At 43.5% G+C, this 21,412-nt stretch overlaps 4 protein-coding genes and 1 long non-coding RNA gene across 10 annotated transcripts in view; 2 read left to right on the forward strand and 3 right to left on the reverse strand.

The window, feature by feature from the left end:
• Rpn1 (regulatory particle non-ATPase 1) overlaps positions 1-1,321 on the reverse strand; it is a gene marked incomplete at its 3' end in the record, with an annotated part of 3,983 nt that extends 2,662 nt beyond the window's left edge. The window contains exon 1 of the mRNA XM_022838319.2: positions 1,157-1,321. Within this exon, the coding sequence (XP_022694054.2) occupies positions 1,157-1,246 (90 nt within the window). The remainder of the gene's footprint in view (positions 1-1,156) is intronic.
• A 228-nt stretch (positions 1,322-1,549) lies between these two features.
• Positions 1,550-5,505, forward strand: Alg14 (ALG14, UDP-N-acetylglucosaminyltransferase subunit). Of its 3 annotated transcripts, none has more exons than XM_022838306.1 (6): positions 1,550-1,641; positions 2,542-2,742; positions 3,083-3,205; positions 4,234-4,334; positions 4,726-4,821; positions 5,087-5,505. In XM_022838306.1, the coding sequence occupies exons 2-6, from the start codon at positions 2,580-2,582 to the stop codon at positions 5,258-5,260; spliced, it is 657 nt and encodes a 218-aa protein (XP_022694041.1). In that variant the 5' UTR covers positions 1,550-1,641; positions 2,542-2,579; the 3' UTR covers positions 5,261-5,505. The 3 variants fall into 3 exon arrangements, with proteins under 3 accessions (XP_022694041.1, XP_022694042.1, XP_022694040.1); XM_022838305.2 differs by having other exon boundaries at positions 1,584-1,803; XM_022838307.1 differs by lacking the exon at positions 4,234-4,334 and having other exon boundaries at positions 1,583-1,803.
• Positions 5,506-5,684: 179 nt separating this feature from the next.
• On the reverse strand, positions 5,685-10,814 carry LOC111263334 (UPF0598 protein CG30010). Of its 4 annotated transcripts, none has more exons than XM_022838309.2 (5): positions 10,627-10,814; positions 9,117-9,826; positions 8,127-8,367; positions 7,611-7,745; positions 5,685-5,963 (listed from the first exon to the last, which is right to left on the reverse strand). In XM_022838309.2, the coding sequence occupies exons 2-5, from the start codon at positions 9,179-9,181 to the stop codon at positions 5,712-5,714; spliced, it is 693 nt and encodes a 230-aa protein (XP_022694044.1). In that variant the 5' UTR covers positions 9,182-9,826; positions 10,627-10,814; the 3' UTR covers positions 5,685-5,711. The 4 variants fall into 4 exon arrangements, with proteins under 4 accessions (XP_022694044.1, XP_022694043.1, XP_022694045.1 ...); XM_022838308.2 differs by having other exon boundaries at positions 10,266-10,814; XM_022838310.2 differs by lacking the exons at positions 9,117-9,826; positions 10,627-10,814 and adding an exon at positions 9,084-9,099.
• Positions 10,815-14,266: 3,452 nt separating this feature from the next.
• LOC111263335 (uncharacterized) lies at positions 14,267-17,045 on the reverse strand. Its single transcript, XR_002682162.2, has 2 exons — positions 15,013-17,045; positions 14,267-14,824 (listed from the first exon to the last, which is right to left on the reverse strand). It is a non-coding gene; the product is annotated as an uncharacterized LOC111263335 (long non-coding RNA).
• A 96-nt stretch (positions 17,046-17,141) lies between these two features.
• The window catches only part of LOC111263331 (uncharacterized), a 28,095-nt gene continuing 23,824 nt past the window's right edge, over positions 17,142-21,412 (forward strand). The window contains exons 1-2 of the mRNA XM_086969557.1: positions 17,142-17,229; positions 19,898-20,004. Coding sequence (XP_086825683.1) covers positions 17,142-17,229; positions 19,898-20,004 — 195 coding nt within the window. The remainder of the gene's footprint in view (positions 17,230-19,897; positions 20,005-21,412) is intronic.

A 21,412-nucleotide genomic window follows, 5' to 3' on the forward strand; every position in this document is an offset into this window, starting at 1 on the left:
ATATATATATATATATATATATATATATATATAAACATAAAAATATATTTTATTTTAATATTTGACATTTTTTTATATACGAATTTGTACTACTGCAAGTTAACGCAAAACGCTGTATATAAAAGAATGACATTAAAATTTGAATGAAGTTTAAGACCTTTAACGAATTTATCCCTGGATTTTCCTATATCATATAAACATCGCTATCGAAAGTAAACAACAGCTACATTTGAAGCCAAGACGGCACTTAAAGAAGAGATACGTCCAAAAGCTTGATTAGTACTTCGATTTCCATAGCACGACATTTTTATTCTAAATGTTTATTTTCTTAATATTGTAGCGTTACTACATTTTCTTTTATTTGCAAATTAGTTTAGTTTGGGTAAATATGTTGGTAGCACAAATAACGGGTGGGTGGAAACACAGTGACCTCAGAATATATGAACCCAATTGATGGTTGTCGGGACAAACATTACAAACCGGTCAACTTTTTCTCTCTCTATCCGATTCCAGGCTTCTGTAAAGCTCATCGTTAACGTCCATCTGAATGCAAATGGGTGTGATTTTCGGTTGATAGCACTGCTAGAAGTCTTCATAAAATTACTAAAGCAATCACACGTATATAGGATGCAAAACGCCCCAAATACACACTGAACCTCTTTTCCCGTACACTGCTTTTGTCCCATAATAATCATACTATACAGTATGCTAAGCGTACACAGAGAGCGGAATAAGAGGCTACTGAATTGCCCCCAGTCTCTAACAATAGGAATCTGTTCGAATATGACTAGAAATAAGATTTGACATTCTCATACTCCAACAGCTAAAGCAACGAACATCTTATGCTGACTCCCAGTTGAAGCGTTACTATACATTAATCCCCGCCCGCCAATGTATCCGTTGTAGACGAAGACGTGTTGCCAACCAATTACTGATGAATTTTTTTTTAAATCGATGATACTCAGTGGCTAATGGGTATTAGCCCACCCAAGTCGGCGCCCATATGCCCAACGGGGCAATGATGCGGCAACTTTGTGCGACGTTGCTAGCTGACAGGACCCCAAAATGTCGGTAGCCAAAGTAGGGTGTTGCTAGGAACAGTACTCAAAGGCGGCGGCCCCTTGCATAGGAGAACTCATACACTATATAGACTTACCAGCTCAGGCTCCTTTGCCTCGGCAGGCTTCTTTGGATCATTCTTCTTTTGGTTTTCTGTAGAAACCGAGTTTGATTTGTTCTCAACCATCCTCAAGCCTCAAATTATGAGAACACCAGACGTGCACACACACACACACACGGTCTCTGTCGTCTGCTTGAAAAATATTCGTCGACGATTGTGATCCTTGGACTCCAGACAAAGAAAGGGCCGCGCTGAATAGACGCATTGCATGGAAGGCTAGAGAAAATTGGGCACGTTAAATTTTTTTTATAATAAATATTTCGCTGCTATTTTGTTGAAATCTATTAACGCGTAAGCAGAGGGCTGAGTTGTAACCTAAATAGAGTGGGAAAGCTGACTTACAAGTTCACAAAATAATTTCTCTGTAAAGAGATGCTGTTTTCGTGATCCAAATATGGCGACACTCTGATGCGTTCGATTGGGGCCTCACGCAGCCGAGGGCGACCGGTATCTGAACTGAAGTGAGTCATTTTAATGGCCATTACAGTGTAATTTTTTTGTTCAATATTAAACGCGATGCTAGAGCTCAACATTTCATATCGTATGTCTACGTAAAACCTATAGCATGGATGGAGATTTAATAACTGACCAGCCTGTCGTTCATAGTGAACGACCGTTGGAACGTAAGTGACTTGAATAGGATCAAATTAATTAGATTTGTGACTGCTTTTACTTTTGTAGTGTATGCAAAAGTGATTTAATAAAGGGTCTCACATAAAAACGCAACAATGATCTCTAGTTGGCATGCGTATGGTAGGTTTTTGTGCCAATTAAATGAGACAGGCCAGCGTGATGTAAATAACTACAGACAAAACTTTATATGTCTCGAGCAGACCCGTTCAAGTTGATACAAATTCTATGATCTACATTGATGCCAGCTTAAACGTAGCGTAAAAATATTAGAGGAATTCACCTACAGCAAATTCGATAAGAAAGAATAAACGGCTCAATAGCGTTTTATTTACTATTTCTTACCTAAAAATACATCTGCTTGTTTTAAAAATAATAATATTCTGATATAAAGAAAAAACGTCGTTATATAATTGGCTTAGAATGCTAATTAATTCCATGTTACTCCGATTGTTAGCTTAAATTATGTACGTTGAAATCCTTGTGGCGAGTCCTGTCAACGATTCAAATAACTATAAACCCTTTTAACATTAGTTAATAATAAATTAATACAGAAGAAAGTGTACTTTCTTAAAGGAGCGTCTTCGTAACGAATAAAAGAAGTCATCACGTTATTGATCGTAATTTTGTTTCTGTTTCATTCCATTGCCCATAGTCTACGAACTGCATTTTTAGCTTGCTACTGATCGTTTTAACTGTGCATGATTTTCTGTTTTTAATTCTACTATTAGCGTCAAACTCAAACAATGGGTTCGATGACATCGAAGAAATGGCCTGGTGGGAAGCTCTACGCAGTGGGTGGGAGCAATACATGCTTTGGGCCTTGTGCTTCATCATATTTCGCATTACCCTGACGTTTCTCCGTTTGTCAAATACGAAATACAAACCAAATATGAAAAAGCCATGTAAGGCAATGTTCGTTCTCGGCTCTGGTAAGTTAAATCTGGCTAATTCGTAAGCAACATGAATACTCGTTGTCCTGTGCAAGTATACATGTGCGTATTTACATAATTTACCTTAAGGAAAAATGTTTTCTTTTATAACTTAATAAACATGTTAACGCCAGAACTATTATTATACATTGCACTATGACCTGTTCGTCTCTGTTTTATTATAATTATCGACTATCTTTATTATAGGTCCTAACTATCTTAATGTTCCGTTACTAATTCTATCATACTCACCAAAAGAGAGACAGAAAAACTAGCAGGCAAATGACACCGTGCGCGATATTGGCTCTATTCATTCGTGCCGATGTGAACTTCATTTCAGGTGGCCACACAACAGAAATGTTCCACCTTCTTACCGATCTTAACTATCTGCTCTTTTCGCCGCGGCTTTACGTACACGGCAGTAACGACCAGTTAAGCGCCACCAGAGCCATACAATTTGAAGGTAATACGTTCTAATACTTAGGCTATGGAGAGAGTATTTAAAAAAAAAATGCGAAGGGTAAACAAACGAACGAAGAAGAATGATTCAGAACGACATAATTTTGTTAGAAGTTTTGTTTAGAAATTTTGCTAGACAAACTTCGTTAAAATTTCTAATATCGGCTGTAACTTTTGACGCCGCTGAAATCGATGTTCTTCTTTTGTTGCGAAATTAATTAAAAGTGTATATGAGTGCATTTACAAATTATAAAGTACACGAAACCTTTTTTAAGTCCTTAGGTGTGGATTCGTTCCCCATGGGATTGTGGGGTCCGCTGATCTGTCTTTTTTTTTATTCGTTACAACATAGATGCTTGGAATTACTCCACCAATTCACAGTTCGCGTCAATTTTAGACTGGACTAACAGAAATAACAGAAAGGCAACAAGCTAAAGAATCAATTATATTTGTAGTAAGTAGAATATATGTATATATATATATATAGATTCAGAGCTATTGTCAATATGCGTCTCAGTTTTTTCACATTTTTTGTACTGTGTGAGAAGCAATACGTACAATCTTTAAGCCAACCAGCTAAACGACGTTTACCCTCGTTTCACAGCCACAGTTCATTCGACCAAGCCAGATCTATTGGACTTGTTGCTGGAAGACAAAGTTTTTTTATGTTTTTCACTGTTGCGCCGTGCACTTTAATTTACCGAACGGCCTTAATGGCGTCTTTTTACACCCTGATAATCACTTACGCTACTATAGCTGTAAGCTAGCATAAGATGTGCTATAACAGTACTGCTATACATAAAAATGCTCTTCAGACACTGTCAATGCTCCATTCTTCAGTAGACAAAGCAGTGTCTGACAAGACGGCGTAAATTTATTGAATCAGCTTTAAAAACTAATTGTATACTGTCGCTGTCGTTTTATATTGATACGCTTGTGATTACTGAAAATTTGCCTTTATATCGTGTAATTTTTTACGGTTATATAAAGAAAAATAACTATATATATATATATATATAAACGTTTGTGTAGGCCGCCGCAAAGACTACGTTCTCTTACCGATCTCGCGAATTCGCGAAGTGCACCAGTCTTTACTTACTGTCCCATTTACTGCGGCATTACCTCTGTTTCAGGTATGTTTAGATTGTATCGTGGTACCACAAATAAGAAAGCGACAAAAATTCAGAGCAATTCAGAAAGCCATCCATCTGTATCTGTAATATAAACACTGTGGGCCAATGCAGTAAACACTAATGCAGAGATCTCTTCAAACTTATACACCTTGACTTACATCAGCTAAAAATGTTTACCATTTTTTAGTACCAATATACGATATAAATCGGTTGAAGACCTTTCATTGGTAACCTGCCAGTCAGCCCGGTATTATTAGGCCATATTTCGGACTTGTAACTGTATGAGTATGCTTGCCGCATTTTTCCTGGTCACATTATCCGCTAGTTATAACAAAGAAGCCTAGGTATTTTTTTTCTAACTTTTCCATGTATATGTTGTTTTTGTTGTTAGGCTCCATTCATTCTGCTGTGGCATCGTCCCGACGTTCTCGTGGCGAACGGACCAGGAATCTGTATACCGCTTATTTTGTGGTCGTTCGTTTTCGCCGTAGGTACCTCCTATGTTACAGGCTGTTCTTCAAGTGTAAGCCACAATCACCGCAATAGTGCCAAGACTACCATTTACTAAGCTGGCTAAAGCAAAATTTAACACATGTCACTTGAATAAACCAAGATTTCAAGTTAAATAGGGTCACCATTGTAACTAGTCTGAAAATTAATGTATGGCCTGTGTTTAAACAATTGGATGAATCAATCAACAAGTAAATTAACCAGCATCAACATTCATCGTACTTGTTAATATTTTTTTCTAGGTGTTTTGCCTAAAGCGGCCTGTGATAATCTTCGTGGAGAGTTTCTGTCGGGTACAAACGCTTTCGTTGACGGCACGATTTATGAAGCCGTTTGTTGATCGATTAATTGTGCAATGGAGGCCGCTGCACGAAAGCTACAAGAAAGCGACACGATACCATGGACTCCTTGTGTGATTCGGTGGAGAGCCTTCAAGTCTAACAACCGGGGGCGCGTCTTGCGGTCCCTCCATAACGTCAAAGGTTAGGAAATTACCTGTTCCAGCCTGGCTGTCTACGTCATGCTCAAACCAATGGCCAAAATTAAGGAGATTTATTTTTACCATGACATTATTTATTAGAACGGACAGTGCCTACGATTATAATTCCTGTTTTTTATGTATGTGTACACATTAAAATGTGATAATAAACGTAATGTTTTATATGCTGCCTATTTACTTTAAATTTAGACGTTTCTACGATATATTTCATAAGGCCAATCTATTTCTTTTAACACGAAATATTCACGATAATTACTGCCATAAATCCCCTACCAGTAGCAGCTTCCAGTAGAATAAGTAAATAAAGCTGTTTCAATTGCAAAAAAAAAGAAAGAGAACCGTAATATTTGTAAGCGTTTATATATTACTCAGTTCCCTTCTCCTTCATAATGAGGAACTGTATTTAGGGTTTTTTCGGTTTCGCCATCCAGCTCAATTCTTCGCCCATTATGAATGTATGCTATTGCCGTTCCTTGATTGTCGGCAAATTCAAAGTTCTTGCTCAACTGAATGGCCAATTTTGAAGCCACGAGGCCAACTCCACCTTGTCGAGGTGGTCCTCGGTGGTAAACCCGGCCATTTTTCGCTACCATGCAAAGCGTTTCGGGCTGAAATGGCACCTTGAAAAATAGCAAAACATTTTGAAGCCGTACCGCCAGTACCAACCATTCCTTTGGTCATCCATTAAAGATAGCTAACTGAAACTGCAATCAACTAGCTCTACAGACAAATTTTAGTAAGTTTTTCTTCGAGAAGCTTAGATAACTGCCATAATAATAGGGAAATTGAAACGGTAAATTTTTAAGAGCTGTTAAAAATCAGTTCCATTGTTGCCTATGTGGCAGCAGCATATTCTCTCCAAATGTATTTCTCTTCAACACAATCCGGTTACACCAGTTATGTTCACTGGCACAATAATATGTTTAAGATCTATGCGGATAATGAATCGATTCGTCTTTGCTTTGTGTATCATACATTGTATTAATGATACGGAGATGACGCAACAATACGCCAGTACCGTGCATACTATTTTGAGTTAACAAAAAGCTGCAATGGTAAAAACATGTCTGTGAAAATAGATTTAATCTTATAATATATCAAAACCTTCCTCATATCGAACCTGACGGAGCCGGTTGATCGATGGCCTTCTTGAGCAGTTCTCTTTACTATGATTAAGTGTTTATGAGACATTACAATGTCTGTCAAGAGAGAATAGAATAGACAGAATGAACAAATTGAATCCAGCTTCTCGAACTCCACGCATCAGATATAACATCAAACTTCTCAAACTTTTTAAAAAATAGTTTAATATCTCTCTGTCATTGAAGTCGATCATGAAGTTGGACGAAATGGGCCTGAGGAAACGACTCAGTATTGCTGGAAAGTATTAGTATCATCACGTTGCTCACTTGCTTGCTTTTTCTAGCAGTCGATATGGATTTTTGAATAAGCACCAAGGTCAGTTTCACCTCGAAATAGCTGAATAAACTTGAAAAAGAAACACATGAGAGTAGTGAGCGAGGCAACGAGAGCCCGGACTAATTGATACAGAGAACAGGGCCCCCGGTGTACTACGACTATGACTAAGCCAAGCAACGAATGACTTGAACAATGAAGCGGGGTCAATGGAAACAGTCCAATAGGAGAAACCCAACGGCTGGCAAACAAGAAGCTGTGACAAAGTAATAGAAAGAGTGCGGCGAGCTTAACATGAGTAGCGTAAAAACCTGAGACTATGGCAAAAGCTGTGTTCGAATCTTCGCGGGTTACAGAGCAGGGATGTCGAAAATTAAAATGTTCATGACGAAGTATTCTAATGGCAATGGCATGAGATGTCGTACGTGGTAAGGCAATTGAAGTTTATTATAGTGGTAGAAATGCGAATCACAAAAGACTCCATTGAGAGGAGTCTAATGTACCGCTTGGTCATTTTTTTTTAATAGAAACTCAGAGCTTCGTAGATGCTAACAGTAATAAGCACGCAGCCCGGAAAATACATACATGTGGCGCAGAAACAATACAATGCGAGCCAAAGAATATGCAAACAATAGTTTGGTAATGGATACCCGCTACGCAGACATGCATAACATAACAAAATACTCTTTATACAAACGGAGTTCTAGTACGTACATTATATAGAACCTCGTCAGAACGTACAGATAGCCACTTAGTGGTGATATTTACAAATATTACAATAATTATCATTTCTTTTATTAACCAATTATAACGATTATCTGTTATTATTACAATTGTATCAGGGTTCCTACCTGTAGTCGCGTACCAGCATGGTTATGCAAAAGAAGATTGTGTTCAGGCAGCAAGTGAGTGAACACGACTGGAACATCATCACAACGAATATAGTTCATCTCGACCCCACAGGGGCTCACGTACGGAAATTCATCCTGATTAAAAACAGAAGATTTAATAAGAAGTGCCGCATAGCGGGAAATCATGCTCGAAGAAAGAAGATCTATTTTTTGTTATTTTTATATTTTTGCTATCTACCTTGTTTAAATAATTTCTTGAAAGTGATGGAATGATTATGTAAAAAAGTAATCGTAATAATCAAGCGTTTGACAAAGTATCAACTATGTAAGTGGTTATTCATTTACTGGCATTCTACAGTATTTCTACATCCCTAGTCACTAAACTTTGTTATCGTACCTACTAGTGTAGTGAAATAACGCAAGACTTAAGAGACATCAGAATGGTGCATAAATATCTGAAATATCTAGCTTCAATAAAAGCGTTGATTTGATGAAAATCGTTCATTTCAGCCGCACCTGATAAAATCCTGTTTTGTTGAGTTGAACCCGTGTAAAGAAAAAGTGCAGGAACTTATGTTCTTTAAAGCACGATGTGAAATTTTTCATACGAGCATCATCTAGAAACAGCATCCCCTGATGATCGACCATGTAAAAATATTCTCGCTTGTACTTTTTACCGGCTTGTCCTTGGATGTAAGTAAGTGATCGCCAAAAGGACGGCGCGCAGCTTCCAAAGATTTTGGGTTTACTGCAATATCTAGGGTGAGATGATTCATATATTAGCTCAAAGATAGATTCGTTTCCGTTTTAATGTTTTTTCTTTGACAGTAGAAGCAGATCTATTTCCTATAGTTCCTTGAAGAATGACCATAAGTTAAATATACGATCGATATGTTCGCTTTCCTGCCTCCGTTCATAATGAACTCTTTCAAAACCTATACCCAGTTTTCTTTGCGTAAATTTCAAAAAAATTCATTTTTGGATTAGGTAAAAACTAAGCTAGATTAATTCATTGTCCTGATAAGAGCGGGCAACCAGTTGTGGAATAGTGTAGCTGCGTCCTGTGTGTTGATTTTTTTTTACTGTATACAGTTTACAATTATGTCTGTTACGCTTTCTCAACGAATTTTGCCCTTGATTCATGTCCTAACGGAACCTAAGCGAGCACTATGTTAAAACCACTTGACTACCATAAATTGATCATTAATAGTGACCACATATCCGCAACTACGCAATTTTCTATGTGCCCCTTTATTGAAAAAAGAAAGAAGCTCCCAGTGTAAGGCATTCACGATTGTTAAGCCTGATTGTTCTAAAAGATAAAATTCTCTATTTACATATTTGTATATATACCACACGTAAACATATTTCACGTATTTAGTAACGCCTAAGCGAAACTTATGCGCCGATCGAGAGCTCGACACACGAGAGGGCTGTATTTGAACTTGTTCGTGTTCATGTATGCATACATACACATACGCCGGCCGTCACTTGAATGACACTTACTGAGTAGACATAGGAATCCAATTGAAGGAGCGTAAAGTCCATTTTGGGACAATAGCCCAAATCATCGTCGTAAATTGTCTGCTGTCTTGATTTTCTAACTTGCTAGGTTTTAATAGAATGGGACCAATTTATTTGGGATTTTTTTGTATTATAAATTATTAGACTAATATATACATCCACTTGGTGGAGCTGTAATTCACTAGCTTTCTTAAGCAATATCTCTGTATGTTCCGCAATTTTCGCAAATCAGCCGGGCGGCTGCATCAGCGGGCTAAGCGCAACGCGTAGCAGACGACACTCCGTGACAATTCATCCTGCGTCGAAAAGCCTGGGTTAAGGCATTAATTAATGTCTGTTAATTCGTTTCTAATTATATCTGTCGACATAGCAAATTAATAACACTCTTGAACGTCTGTCAATTTGCTATCCCAAGATGAAACGCTGTGTGTAATTATCAAACTTTCAATAACTTCACAATAGCTTTTGTTCGTAGAAAACTAAGCTCCGCCCCAAGACCCCTTCCTTTGAGCACTAGAAACTGAGGTCGTTTCTTATACTGTAATCTCTCGCCCCTTTTGTTCCGTCAAAAAGCTGTATAAGCAGTGAGGTAACAGGTTCGATGTGTGAGGCCCGGTTCTTGAATGAAGCATTCTTCGTGACGCATTTTTTTCGACCATAAGCTGAAGATCAAACATTTCGCCAAAGACCACCTTAAAAGGTACTCATAAATTAGCAAAACAAATAAATAATTAATACATTAATCGTTCCTTACAGGGTGAACAATACACCTGTGGCAGTAACAAAGGATGCTTTGTTCTGAAGCGCGCGTTCTATGCATTATGTTCTTGGCAAACGCTACAGAAAATGCGGAAAGATCCCTGCAGTGGCTACAAGCGTCATTACGTAGCTTTTTTTATTAATTCTACTAATTAATTTATTGACTGTTTGTATTTCCTTGATTCATTTTTTCACACAATTTCAGCATTTCACTAAACGAGAAATATGCAGAACTTTCGTTAATACGTTTACTAGATTTAACCCTTTAGACTCAATCATTCTCCCTTAACATCACCACCCCATTGCGAATCCCTCACCGAGCAGTAATTTCAGATCTTCAGGCTTAATGTAGCTAGCCCTTCGAGTCAATACCTTTTCACTAGTTGTATCCAAATACTGGCGTTTTTCATTTCCACGATTTGATCACACTGTAACATAGGTGTCTAGCCTAACCTAGCGATTTGGCCATCCACACATGAAACGGACGAGTCCATACGGAGTCCTGTCTCACATAAACGTTACGTCTGCAAATCGTCTCTAAGTCTGAGTTGTGTCTATTTAGCTTCAGCCTCAACCCTGCTGAGCCTCGCGCACCTTCGTCGCACTAAATGCTCCCTCCCTCCGCCCCCATGTAACGCGGTGCCTCTCCAGAGACCACCGCAGCATTTAACACTTTCATGGCAATCGGCAATCGCCGGCAGAGAAAGTTGTCCCATGTTTGACGTCTACTCACTTGCTGTTCAGCTGAGTTATTATTGTTAGACGGTTCTGACAATGTCGGCCCCAAGTCCCTCATGCTCTAAGGCTATGAGGCACGCAAACTTCTTCTTCTTTACGCCATCACTGCTGCTACTCCCGCAGCTTTTATCGCGGTCAGACCAAATGCGTATTAGCCCTCCCATCGCTTCACCATTCGGGCGGGTAGTATCAGCTGCCAGGCCGTTTCGTTCGTCGCTGTTTGGACTAACGACGACGGCGGCGGCGGCGGCGGCGTTGCTGCTCCAGTTGGAACTGTAGCGGCGGCGGCGGCGGCGGCGGCAGGGGCTTCGGCAGCGGTAGCGGCAGCAAAAGCAACGTGCAATCACCTCGACAACAGTTCCCCTAGCAATCCGCCATTGCAAGCGCTGTCGTACACAGCACCACTGGCAGCATCTGTAGCTGCAGCAGCGCTGCCGCCACCGCCACCGTCCCCGCCGCCGCTGTTGCTGTTCAGGTCAGGCGAAACATTGCCAGCCGCGTAATGGTTCTTTGGTTTCTGCCTGACAGGGCAACAGCCTTTAAGGAAGCGAACTGGCCGGCGGTGAGCAGCCACTGATGGTGTGTGTCTGCGCGTGACGTCACCGGCTAACCATGAGCCAATAGCGGACCTCTCCCGCGAGCCGTCGGCCAATCAGCACCCGCCACCAGGGGACTCGCCATAGCGAGCATGCGAAACTGTGTGTGGTGCCTGCCAGCGACCGAGCCCTGTGGTGAGTGCCATCCTAGAGCTTCGATAAAATTATCCACAAACCAACTCGGACTCGTCGGCCGGTTCCTGTTGGCAGTCGACTAAGTCGGCCCAGAGGCCGAGCATTCGACCGCCCGCCCGCCCGCCCGCCTGCCAACGAGTCAGGCAGTCGCGTGCAGTGCCATGCCGTGTTGTGCCGTGTACCACTGTGTTGTACCATACCCACACTCGGTCGCCGCGAACTGCGCGGATGGCGAACAACGGACGGCCTTGGATTTGCCGCCCAGATCCAAATCGGCCCTATCCGACACCGATCAACTTTTGCCTGTCCACTGTCCCCCACACAGTTCACAGTCCACTCGACGCCAGACCATCCTTAGTCGTCGGTGACCAAACGACGCCTTTTGCATGTAGGCTGCGACTACAGACCAAGTAGCACGACCATACTCCGGCTAGTGACTGGGTCTGATTGCAGAGCTGTCCTGCTCAATTCAACCGGTTCAGACAGACCGATATGGGCCGCCGACCCGATCCGTTACGCTACAGCTAGTGAACGAATCGCCTCGAAAGCAACTGCCAGCATCGCCAGTCCTAGCGTTACGGAAAGATCTGCTGCAACCGCTCCCTCTCATAGCATTTAGTGCCTCCTGGTCATATCAACAACAGTGTACGCCGCTTAAGAGCGTAGTGCCGCCGTCTATTGTTGTATTACTAAAATAATGCTACATAATCTTATGATGTAACTTTGCTTTATATCTATACGTGTCAATCGTGATTCACTGGCTTCAATTTAAGCACGACTAAAATAACTACCTTGAGCCGATACTCGAATTAAGTGCCTCTACGATTGCAGCTTGATTTGTTTAGCGTACTTGTTGTTTTCATATGTCATGAAGATTATTCCGCTGCAAATCCCTCTACTAGTCACGTAATACTCTGTTTATACACTAGGGACGAAACAGGCGCTACGTTTTTTTCGTGGCCGTGTTTTCTTTTTGTTGTTGTTGGTGTTTCTGTTGTTGTTTCCGTTCAGCCACAGATCTGCGCCTTGTGCGCGTCTGTAGCAGAAGCAGCTGGCCGTCTGCTGTCTGAGCGCATGGTCTAATGGCGCTCAGCTCCGTCGTCTAGACATTCACTGTCACAGGCGGGGTTTGCTGCCACTACAGCGTCCGCTGTAGCCAATACTGCACCGGGTGCGGGCGCAGAGTCGCGTTACGTGCAAACAAACGAATACAACAAAATCGACGTCCTTGACTCGTAACTAGACCGTCTGTCTATTCGCTCGGATGTTACCGCGCAGTACAACGCAAAGCCACTCGAAATCGCCGGAGATTTGTGGCTTGTTTCGACTGCGGCGGTCAAACGACGAACCATAAAAATCGGCCCTGGATTAAAAGCGGTTCCGCGCAGGGACTGGTGCGTCACATATGAGACACAATCCAATAGTCCATCATAATTCTGGATCGAAATGATAGTCGTGCTCTTTTGACAGTGGAGGTTACGAGGCGTGGGTAACCTGACGTACGGTGTACACACGATCGATTCGGTAGATTGTGGATTTGATAGTGGCGGAGTGGCCTATGTATCGGTGAACGACTGATAGGGTCGAATGTAGGGATATGTCTTTTGATTCGTTCGAAGCGTCTGAGTTGTTTTGGTCAATGTCGAAAGTTCACTTGAAGAACAATCGACTAGCCTAAATAGCTTTTCGTAATGGAAATAATCTCGGAACTAATGAATAGCAGAATTTTTATATTCTTGTTAAATCTTTATTTATCTAGCCGCATAGTTAGACAAGTAAAGGAGTATTATTTTCACACTCATTTCAATGTATGCAAGACACTCAATCAGACAATGCCAGTTGTTGGCGTGGGAGCACACTCGCCTGCTTGTGGGTGTCACCACAAAGTAAAGCCGACAACTTACTGTGAAGTTATTTTTCTATTTAAGATTTGCAGCTATTTTGCCTACTTGGACCTTTATACTAGATTTCTATAGACCGTCTGAGCGATCAGCCAGCTATATTCGTTCCTATATTATTGTTTGTAAATTCATGTCCATTTGCCCCTATTCACCTTATAAAAAAAAAAACGTCTACAATAACCCTTGTTCACAGCTGAAAAAAAACAAAAAATTTGTCTGAACCACCATCATCCACCTGATACTCCAATACAGAAAACTGTCTTAACTTAGTCTGTCGCATTAAGTCGAGCTCGTTTAAGTTAGGCAAGTTATTTGATTGACTTGTGTTCTCTCCGTGGTGTTCTTTGGACAGCTATTTGTGTACTAAATACTGGCTGGGCCCTATTGGTCTTATTTTATAGACGATCGTTAATTAGGACTATAGACCCGTGTAACAGGTATCTCCTCTTCTACCAATGAAACGTTATACGCGCACAGACGTCCGGCAAATTGTGTTCACTAACTTCCTATCTAACATAAACAGCAACACGCTAGTCGCTGGCCATAGCCTCAAAATGGCTCCGTCTTCTCTCATGCAGCCGTCGGATATGCTCCGGCGCGTCCTGTCGACTGCATCGATGATGCAGTCAACCATTCGTTGTTTTTCCGGTAGCGGCCATTCTCCAATAATAATAATGGTAACCCATCATAGCAGCACATACAAATGACGCAAGGATATGAAGATGAATATCGATATTGAGAGTGAAAACAAAAAAAGAGGAAGGGTATCAGAGTATCGCGACCCGATCACGTCGTAACTGGGTCATACTGGCCATGCCCTACAGCCTTGGCCAGCTGCGGGGCGGCAGGGTGATTGACCTATTATACCAGACACTGTCCTCCCTTGCCCAAATTTACGACTTTTCAACTGCTTATGGACACAAAGCTATTAGCTGGTTACTAATTAGAACACATATGTGGTTTCTTCCTCTTCACATGCGATCTCGCTCAGAAAACAGCGCTATTTACCATAGTTCTTGTTGCTATTGTCATCCTTTATTAACACCGAACTTAATTACCGTTAATGCGACTTCTTTGATTGTCTCTCTTCTTTTAATGTAGTCTGCCGTCTTTCCATGAAGGTGTTTGTAACGTCGGTTAAATGCCGACTCGGTCTATGTATGTCAATTAGATTTCGCTAGTTGATAATGTTGGTTGATCTTGACAACGAATGGACGACTGAGTTGATGGTTCGACCGCCTTAGCCGACTGGAGATACGAACGAGGACGTCATCAGGACGTTAGCCCAGGATTGACTTGAAGCTAGATCATTTGCCACGAAACTAGATAGATCTCTCTAATGTAATTTTCAAATAAAAAAATCCGTACATGCATATGATCTCGTTGGTCACGCGTTATGTCGCACAGTGAACGAGCGATCCTTTTCAAACCGATGTGATAGGGCAATGTCGTTGAAATCGATTGAAAGCAATGTTGTACTTACAGAGACAGACTATGGATGGCTTTAGGTCGGTCAGTGAGCTTAATCTTTCCGTCGCTATTTTTAAGTCTGCTCAGATAACTGAAAGGCAAAACCAAATATTATAACGATCAGATAAAACTTGTTCTTCCAAGTCTTCACTAGCTCAAAGATCGTTTAAATTTGTTTACTCACGCCAAAGCAGATTGATCATATTGTTGTATCAAAGTAGGATGGCAAGAAATGCTAAAAAATCTTAAAATAAGCAGACAAACTTTAGAAAATTATACCTGTTTACTAAAGATTCCATTCAGAAAAACTTGTTCGCATAGACTGAAGCAAAACGCCACGCCAATTCATATGCTGTAAGCGGTGCGTCCTCGGCTGCATTGTCTCCTGGCGACAGGAGTCTACTTGGAACGCCACATAATATAATCATCATACAAGCACATCGACAAGTTGTCCATGATTATGAAATTGAAGTACTAAAAATCGATTTTGAAGAAGTATCTCTTTGAACAATAACGGCTAATTAGTACTACGCAGCAATCCGCGGACTATGATGCCTTTTTACCATCAATATCATTACGATGGTCTTTATAGCCACAGCGATACATTGCATAACGGTAAGGGATACCCAGCGGAACTCTTGCCCGCGCTGTTCTTTGACTGGTTTAACTTTACCGCTAACGCGATCTGCTGATTAACGCCGGCGGTATCGCAGTTCAATAGTTCGTTGTCGTGTGTGTTACTGGTGTAGACAATGATGACAAACAACAGCATCTATTCTGGATGCTCATACGCTGATCCTAGCGACCCAGTCAGCAGTCCTTCGTTCCATTACATCGTCAACCGTGGATAGCGCGCCATAACCGCGTGGCCGTTGCCCTGACGATGAACTGAAATGACCCTTGTCCATCCCATACCGTCAGTACCAAAACCATGAAACTGAGAGCATTTTTGATGCTGGCGTCTTCCAGAAAAAAATTATCAGGTCTATCATAATCTTCATCGCTCATGCGATGATTTCAATGACGATGTTTGTTGTGTTTTCACCAGAACATAGACAAGCACTCGTTTTGGCGCTCGTTGTCTGCTGCTCCTGCTATCGCTGCGACGATGGCGTCTGCGCGCTTGTCCCGTGCTTTAATAAAGCTCACAAATTCTCTTTTTGACGGCGGCTATCTTGGTTCGTAGGTCCTCGTGGGAGCATGTATATATATGTGTATAAATATGTATATGCTTTTGATGTCGTCGTGGTTCGTCGTTTATCATCGATAACTCTCTTGCGTGTGTGTGTGTATTCCAGTTAGCTTTTACTTAGTTTTTCTTTCTCTGTTTATATATCTGTTGCTCAGTGTTGTTAGTTCCTCATTATTGCTGCTAACCCGAGAGCAACAACCCCAGCACTAGTCAGATTTTCGACAATGCTTCCAGCTACAATTCGTCGCGTTATCTACGGTAGGGGGCGACACTATCTAATCAGGCAGTTTACAAACAAACAATGGCCGGCCGGATACTGCGTAGACATCCAGACGCGCGCAACTCTACCGTTCAGTGTCGAAGATGCGTATTTAGCACTTTCTTTTTGTTAGGAAAAACAATGTGTACACCTCATCATCATCAGCAGCAGGAGCACTTTAGCTCAATAAGCGGCGATTGCTCACAGTCAGTCAGTGCGTAGTGACACTCTCATGTAGCCTCCCCTTATAGACCCACTGAAGGCGTAGGGCTCGGCGCCGAACGCAGTTGGCGCCGCCACCGTCGCTGCTGCAGCCCATGGCGGCGCCACAGTCATCAGCGGCATAGCCACCGAGTTGTGCCCGTACTCCGTTTGGTACGTGCCACTGCGCAGCCGCCGAGCTCTAGATGACGACAACATGGACAGCGTCAATATCATCAAAAACATCAACTACGGCAACATCCGCCAATGCAGCAGCAGTAGCGATAAGTAGACGACCCAATACGAACGACCGCAGCGCACTCTACCCAATAATAATAATGGTCGTTGTGCGCTGCTGCTGCCGCTTCTTCTTTTTCTGCTGCTACCGCTTCTTCTTTTTCTGCTGCTGCTCCTGCGACCAGTCGGCCGGCCAGCCTGTTCTGCTGCTGCTTCCTCAGCTAACAACGCCAGCGCACCGACACAATGGTGATGGTGGTTGTGCCACTGACTCCAACCCGTTGCTGCTGCAGCCGCCGCCGCGGCCGCTGCTGCTGCTCCGCTATGTGCTGTCTTTGTTCGTGTGTCTCGCGACTTCGGGACCCTCACACGACTCCGACTCCGCCGCCGCAGCCGAACAACCACCGGCCGCGGCAACGGATCAGTAACAACAGCGACATCCATAGGTCGTAGCCACGACTGTCATTGCGAGTAGCGGCAGCGGCCGCAGCAGCGGAGGCGGCGCTGCGATCGTATGCGATGATCCAAGATGGCGGCGGTGAAAACATCCGCCACCGTGCAGCCCCGTTTCAGCAGCAGCAGCAGCAACAGCAACAACGTCGTACTCGTACAGCATAGGTTAAACGCAGCAGAGCCTTCTGTTGTTGTTGTCACATAGGAACATAGATTGACCGACTGGCTGCTCTCGGTCGGTCGGTTGGTGTGTGGCGCTAGCTGTCTGATGTAGTCGCCACAGCAACAAAGGCTGTGTCCTACTATGCTATCTATGTAGATAAAGTGTCTGCTGTTGGTGATGCTGTTGTGTGTGCTTGTTGTCTACGGTCCGCCGCCACCGCTGCCGCTGCTGCTGCGTCTCCACCAATCATCGTTGTCGCATTCGTTGTTGCTGCTGGGAATGGTGTCCGTTGTTGTTGCTGCTGCTGCTGCTGCTGATGGTAGTGGCTGGACTGTTGAGCTAGTTAGTGAGTGTATTTTGCTAGCGCTGGAGCTATTATTGCTGCTACTGATATTACGGCCATAGACGACGGAGATCACTGGTAGATCGCTCTCCGTGTACATGTGCATGTATGTATATGTGTACATATATATGTTTATATAGAGATGAATGTATTTTGATGTGATGCGTGTATTCTGCAATATCGACAGTGAGTAGATGAGTGAATGTTACGCAACTGGATGATGTGTGTTGACTTGAGACACGAACTGGGGAAACGGCAACGACTAGCGACAAGTGAGAACGACGATTATAACAACAACGACGACGAAGACAAACACAAACCTGCTGCTGCTGCTGCTGCTGCTATTGCTGCTGCTGCCATTGATGCTGCTGTTGTTGTCGTCCGTGTAACTGTTGCCATTGCGAGTTCTGCTTCTGATGTTAGTTAGTGCGAGTGGTGAGACCAGCAACCGCACGAGCGACAGGGATTTTGCCAGGAGTCTATCTGTCCTGGTCCGACCGTTCGTCTTCGCCGACTCCTATATATATTTCGTCGATTCGCCGAGCGGATAGGACCGAACAGTGGGAACAGCCAGATTAAACGCTGTATGTTGACTGAAGAAGATAACAAAGCGCCACAGCAGTTGTCCACCACGGCCGTTTGATGCTGCTGTAGCACTAGTAGTAGTAGTAGTAGTAGTACTAGTAGTAGTAGTAGTAGTAGTAGTAAGAGCAGCAGCAGCAGCAGCAGCAGCAGTAGCAGTAGTAGTAGTAGTAGTAGTAGTAGTAGCAGCAGCAGCAGCAGCAGCAGCAGCAGCAGCAGCAGCAGCAGGAACTGTTCCTGTCTGTACACCCCTACAGTTAGGCTAGATAAAGCCGAGCTGATCAGGTTAGACAATTATAGTTGTGATACGGTGCTGCGGTCGAAGTTCAGCTCCACTCGTCTGAATTGATTTAGGTTCCGTCTCATCCCGACAGAACTGCCAGTATAAGCCGTCGCCGTTTTGGACAGGATCAGAAATCAGGTCGGATCACCGAGAGACGGCGGCGGCGGCAGCTGCTGCCGCTATTGCAACGGGACAGCGACAGCTTTATGAGTCCGGTACGAATGCCAACAATAGCGATATTAACGACGGCGATACAAAGATAGCAGTAGGGGGCAAGATGCAGCGAGCGATCTTGCAGCTTTTGCGGCGCCTCTAATGCTACTGTCGCCGCCGCCGCTGTCGTCGTCGTCGTCGTCGTCGTCGCCGTCGCCGTCGCCGCCGCCGCCGCCGCCGCTGTTGCTACTGCGAAGACGACAACGGGACGAAAAGCGGCCCGAAAGCGGAATTGCTTGTGAACAACGTTGCGTTTCTTGAGGAATGACCTGAGTTTTATTGCGCTGCTCAGGACGCTGTTACATCCTGGCTGGCCAGGATATCAAATATATCTTTCATTATTGTTTGGTGCTTCAGCGGTTTGTTGATGGTTAATTCCAATTCGCGCATTAATAGATCTCTTCTGAGGCTGACCGAAGCTCGTGCACTCGTTATGGCGCTCGAGCGGGCACCATAATAAGCGCTGCGATATTATGAATTCGGGTGCGTGTTATGTGCTATAGATTAGGTGAGGTGCTGGTCTTTGGATCTTGATCGGTTACTAGTTCAGTTGGTGCCTAACGGTTTGCCTTGCTCGTCTACTCAACACCAGCTTCATTTACAATGAAGTGCTGCTTGACTAACGAGCAAACCCCATCCGTCCTCCCGACCCTAATCGCTACATGTGAATGCTAAGCGGTACATTGCTAATATCGAGCGCCGGTCGGGCGAACGCTACGAAATTCCGTAGCGGCGCGAAATCGTTGCCCATTTCGTACTTCTAGCGTACTCCTAACTGTGCTAGGTCGCGAGTTTCACGGTGGTTTTATGTGTCACAGTGTCCATCGCGGATGAATAATAATGCTTTCGAGTTGAATGGAGTGTTGTTCTATTACGGTTGTTTTTTATTTATAGACTTTTGGCATATTTATCTGGCTATGAAGAATCGGAGCTCGTTTAAGAGTACATTGAGTACTATGTCGAATGCAAGAGTTGTTTACAACACTTGCGTATCAGTCATGATGTAATATTATTAGTTTGTCTGGGTGCTTCTTGTAATTCGAACGTCATCCTTCAGTGATTTGGCGGGTGTACAAGCCCGCGAAACTAACAAAAACCTCGATCCTTAGCTATACTTATGGTAACTTTCTATCACTGCTAAATGCATTCGAATCCGTTTGCCTCACACAGGCCTATTCGCCTGTTATATAATAGCCGTATATGCCCATTTTAACTCATCTGTTCCTTGTCGATATCAGAGAACAGCACAGAGAGGGTCAACCGCGAAGATAACCGCTCACTCAGCCAGAGCCAACAGGGTCAGCTGTTGGCAAGCTCGAATCCGAGTCGGCATCACTTGCAATATGTATGTGACGCTATAAACCGTAAGCAACGTGCGTTAGCAAACAACAGTGAAAACTCTGAACCCGCCTGTTCGTCCATACATTTCGTCCGTCCTTGACGCCAAGCCAATTTATTGTTGATCTTCCACTTGATACTGTTGACGCGGCAAACGCGTGCTAATCCTGCGGCATCTGTTAAATGCTATTTGTCCGTCCATCTGTCAGTGCAACTATCTGTCGACGGGAGAAACAGCTCCTGACCGCTGAAGCGAGTGACCTCAAGACGTACCGGCGCCATCGCGGCGATCAGCCACGCACAAATGGCCTCAAACCACCATAATAAAACTGGTCGTGTAATAGCGTAGCGGCGTATCGGAAGCTGAAGCCGTCGGCGGAACAGTGTTGAATTTATATCGTTCTGTATAACGACACCATCTGCAGCGACTGCTGTTAGAGTTTCAGACCTGCAGGTTTTAACAGATCGGATCTGCCAGCGGCACTGACCTGACTGATCGTTCGTTTCCTAATGGTAACAGAGACTTGCCGACGACGATGTCCGCTTGAACGGGCGAATGACCGATTGAGTCCGTCAGCCGAATAGTGTGAATCTGTGCTGATATGCCTCTTAGCTCTGTATGTATATGTGCTTTGGTCACGGCCCGCCTCGTCCGTCAGAGTCGCGAGGGGTCGTACAGTGTGGACGGGGGTACGGCTGTTATCTGAAACAATGCCCAACGGCAGCATTGGGACGTAAAATTCGAAGCATTAATTAGGTAGTGCAATTGGCATAATCCACTATGTTTGTTCACGTTATATCCACACTACTTCCCTGAGAGGTGAGACGTTTTGTCGCATCTCTTGCTGTTTTGTCGTCCTCTGGCAATGAAGGGCAGTGTCGATTTACTCGACTAGAACGATAGCTGGACCAAATTCGATTTTATCCACAGAATGAATAGGTGGTAAATAGCTTGACTGAATAGAAGTGTGATCTTCGTCTGCTGTGTGGGCGAAGGATGCAGCCGGTAGAGAACAAGATCTTGGGGACTCTTCGACTCGTTTTCCTTATCGTGTTCTGTGGGATCACAATACTCCTCGTATTAGTTAAGTGTTGAAAGAATTTTGTAATAGAATATGAAACAGCACATAACATCTGTGGGGTCGGCAGGATACGACGCTTTAGAAAGTCTTTCGCTGCTGACTGTTTCGTCGTTGAGTTCAGCTCTGAGGGACGATGTCAGCCAGACATTTTCGCCTGTACTTCGGCATCTGTTGTGGCCATTTGTGTCGACTCTGTTAGGTCGCATTTCTGCAGGTCATTGCATAGATATGTGTAGAAGTAAACACCAAAGAGATTGTAGGAGAGGGTGCGTGTGCATGTGTATGTGTTATATCTTTCAGCTTGAACCTTGATCAGACTCGTGCTAGCAATTA

The sequence above is a fragment of the Varroa jacobsoni genome, unplaced genomic scaffold, assembly GCF_002532875.2.
Source record: "Varroa jacobsoni isolate VJ856 unplaced genomic scaffold, vjacob_1.0 scaffold_758, whole genome shotgun sequence".
Lineage (NCBI taxonomy): Eukaryota > Metazoa > Arthropoda > Arachnida > Mesostigmata > Varroidae > Varroa > Varroa jacobsoni.

Bases quoted from the DNA above. Each gene is read 5' to 3' on its own strand.
- LOC111263334 (XM_022838309.2), bottom strand. From the start codon at position 9,181: ATGATTTGGGCTATTGTCCCAAAATGGACTTTACGCTCCTTCAATTGG. The intron at 8,368-9,116 runs GTAAGTGTCATT...ATCTCACCCTAG, and splicing joins TGGATTCCTATGTCTACTCA to ATATTGCAGTAAACCCAAAA. The intron at 5,964-7,610 runs GTAGGAACCCTG...CTATTTTTCAAG, and splicing joins ATGCTGGTACGCGACTACAG to GTGCCATTTCAGCCCGAAAC.
- Alg14 (XM_022838305.2), top strand. From the start codon at position 1,746: ATGGATGGAGATTTAATAACTGACCAGCCTGTCGTTCATAGTGAACGA. The intron at 1,804-2,541 runs GTAAGTGACTTG...TTCTACTATTAG, and splicing joins TAGTGAACGACCGTTGGAAC to CGTCAAACTCAAACAATGGG. The intron at 3,206-4,233 runs GTAATACGTTCT...ACGTTTGTGTAG, and splicing joins CAGAGCCATACAATTTGAAG to GCCGCCGCAAAGACTACGTT.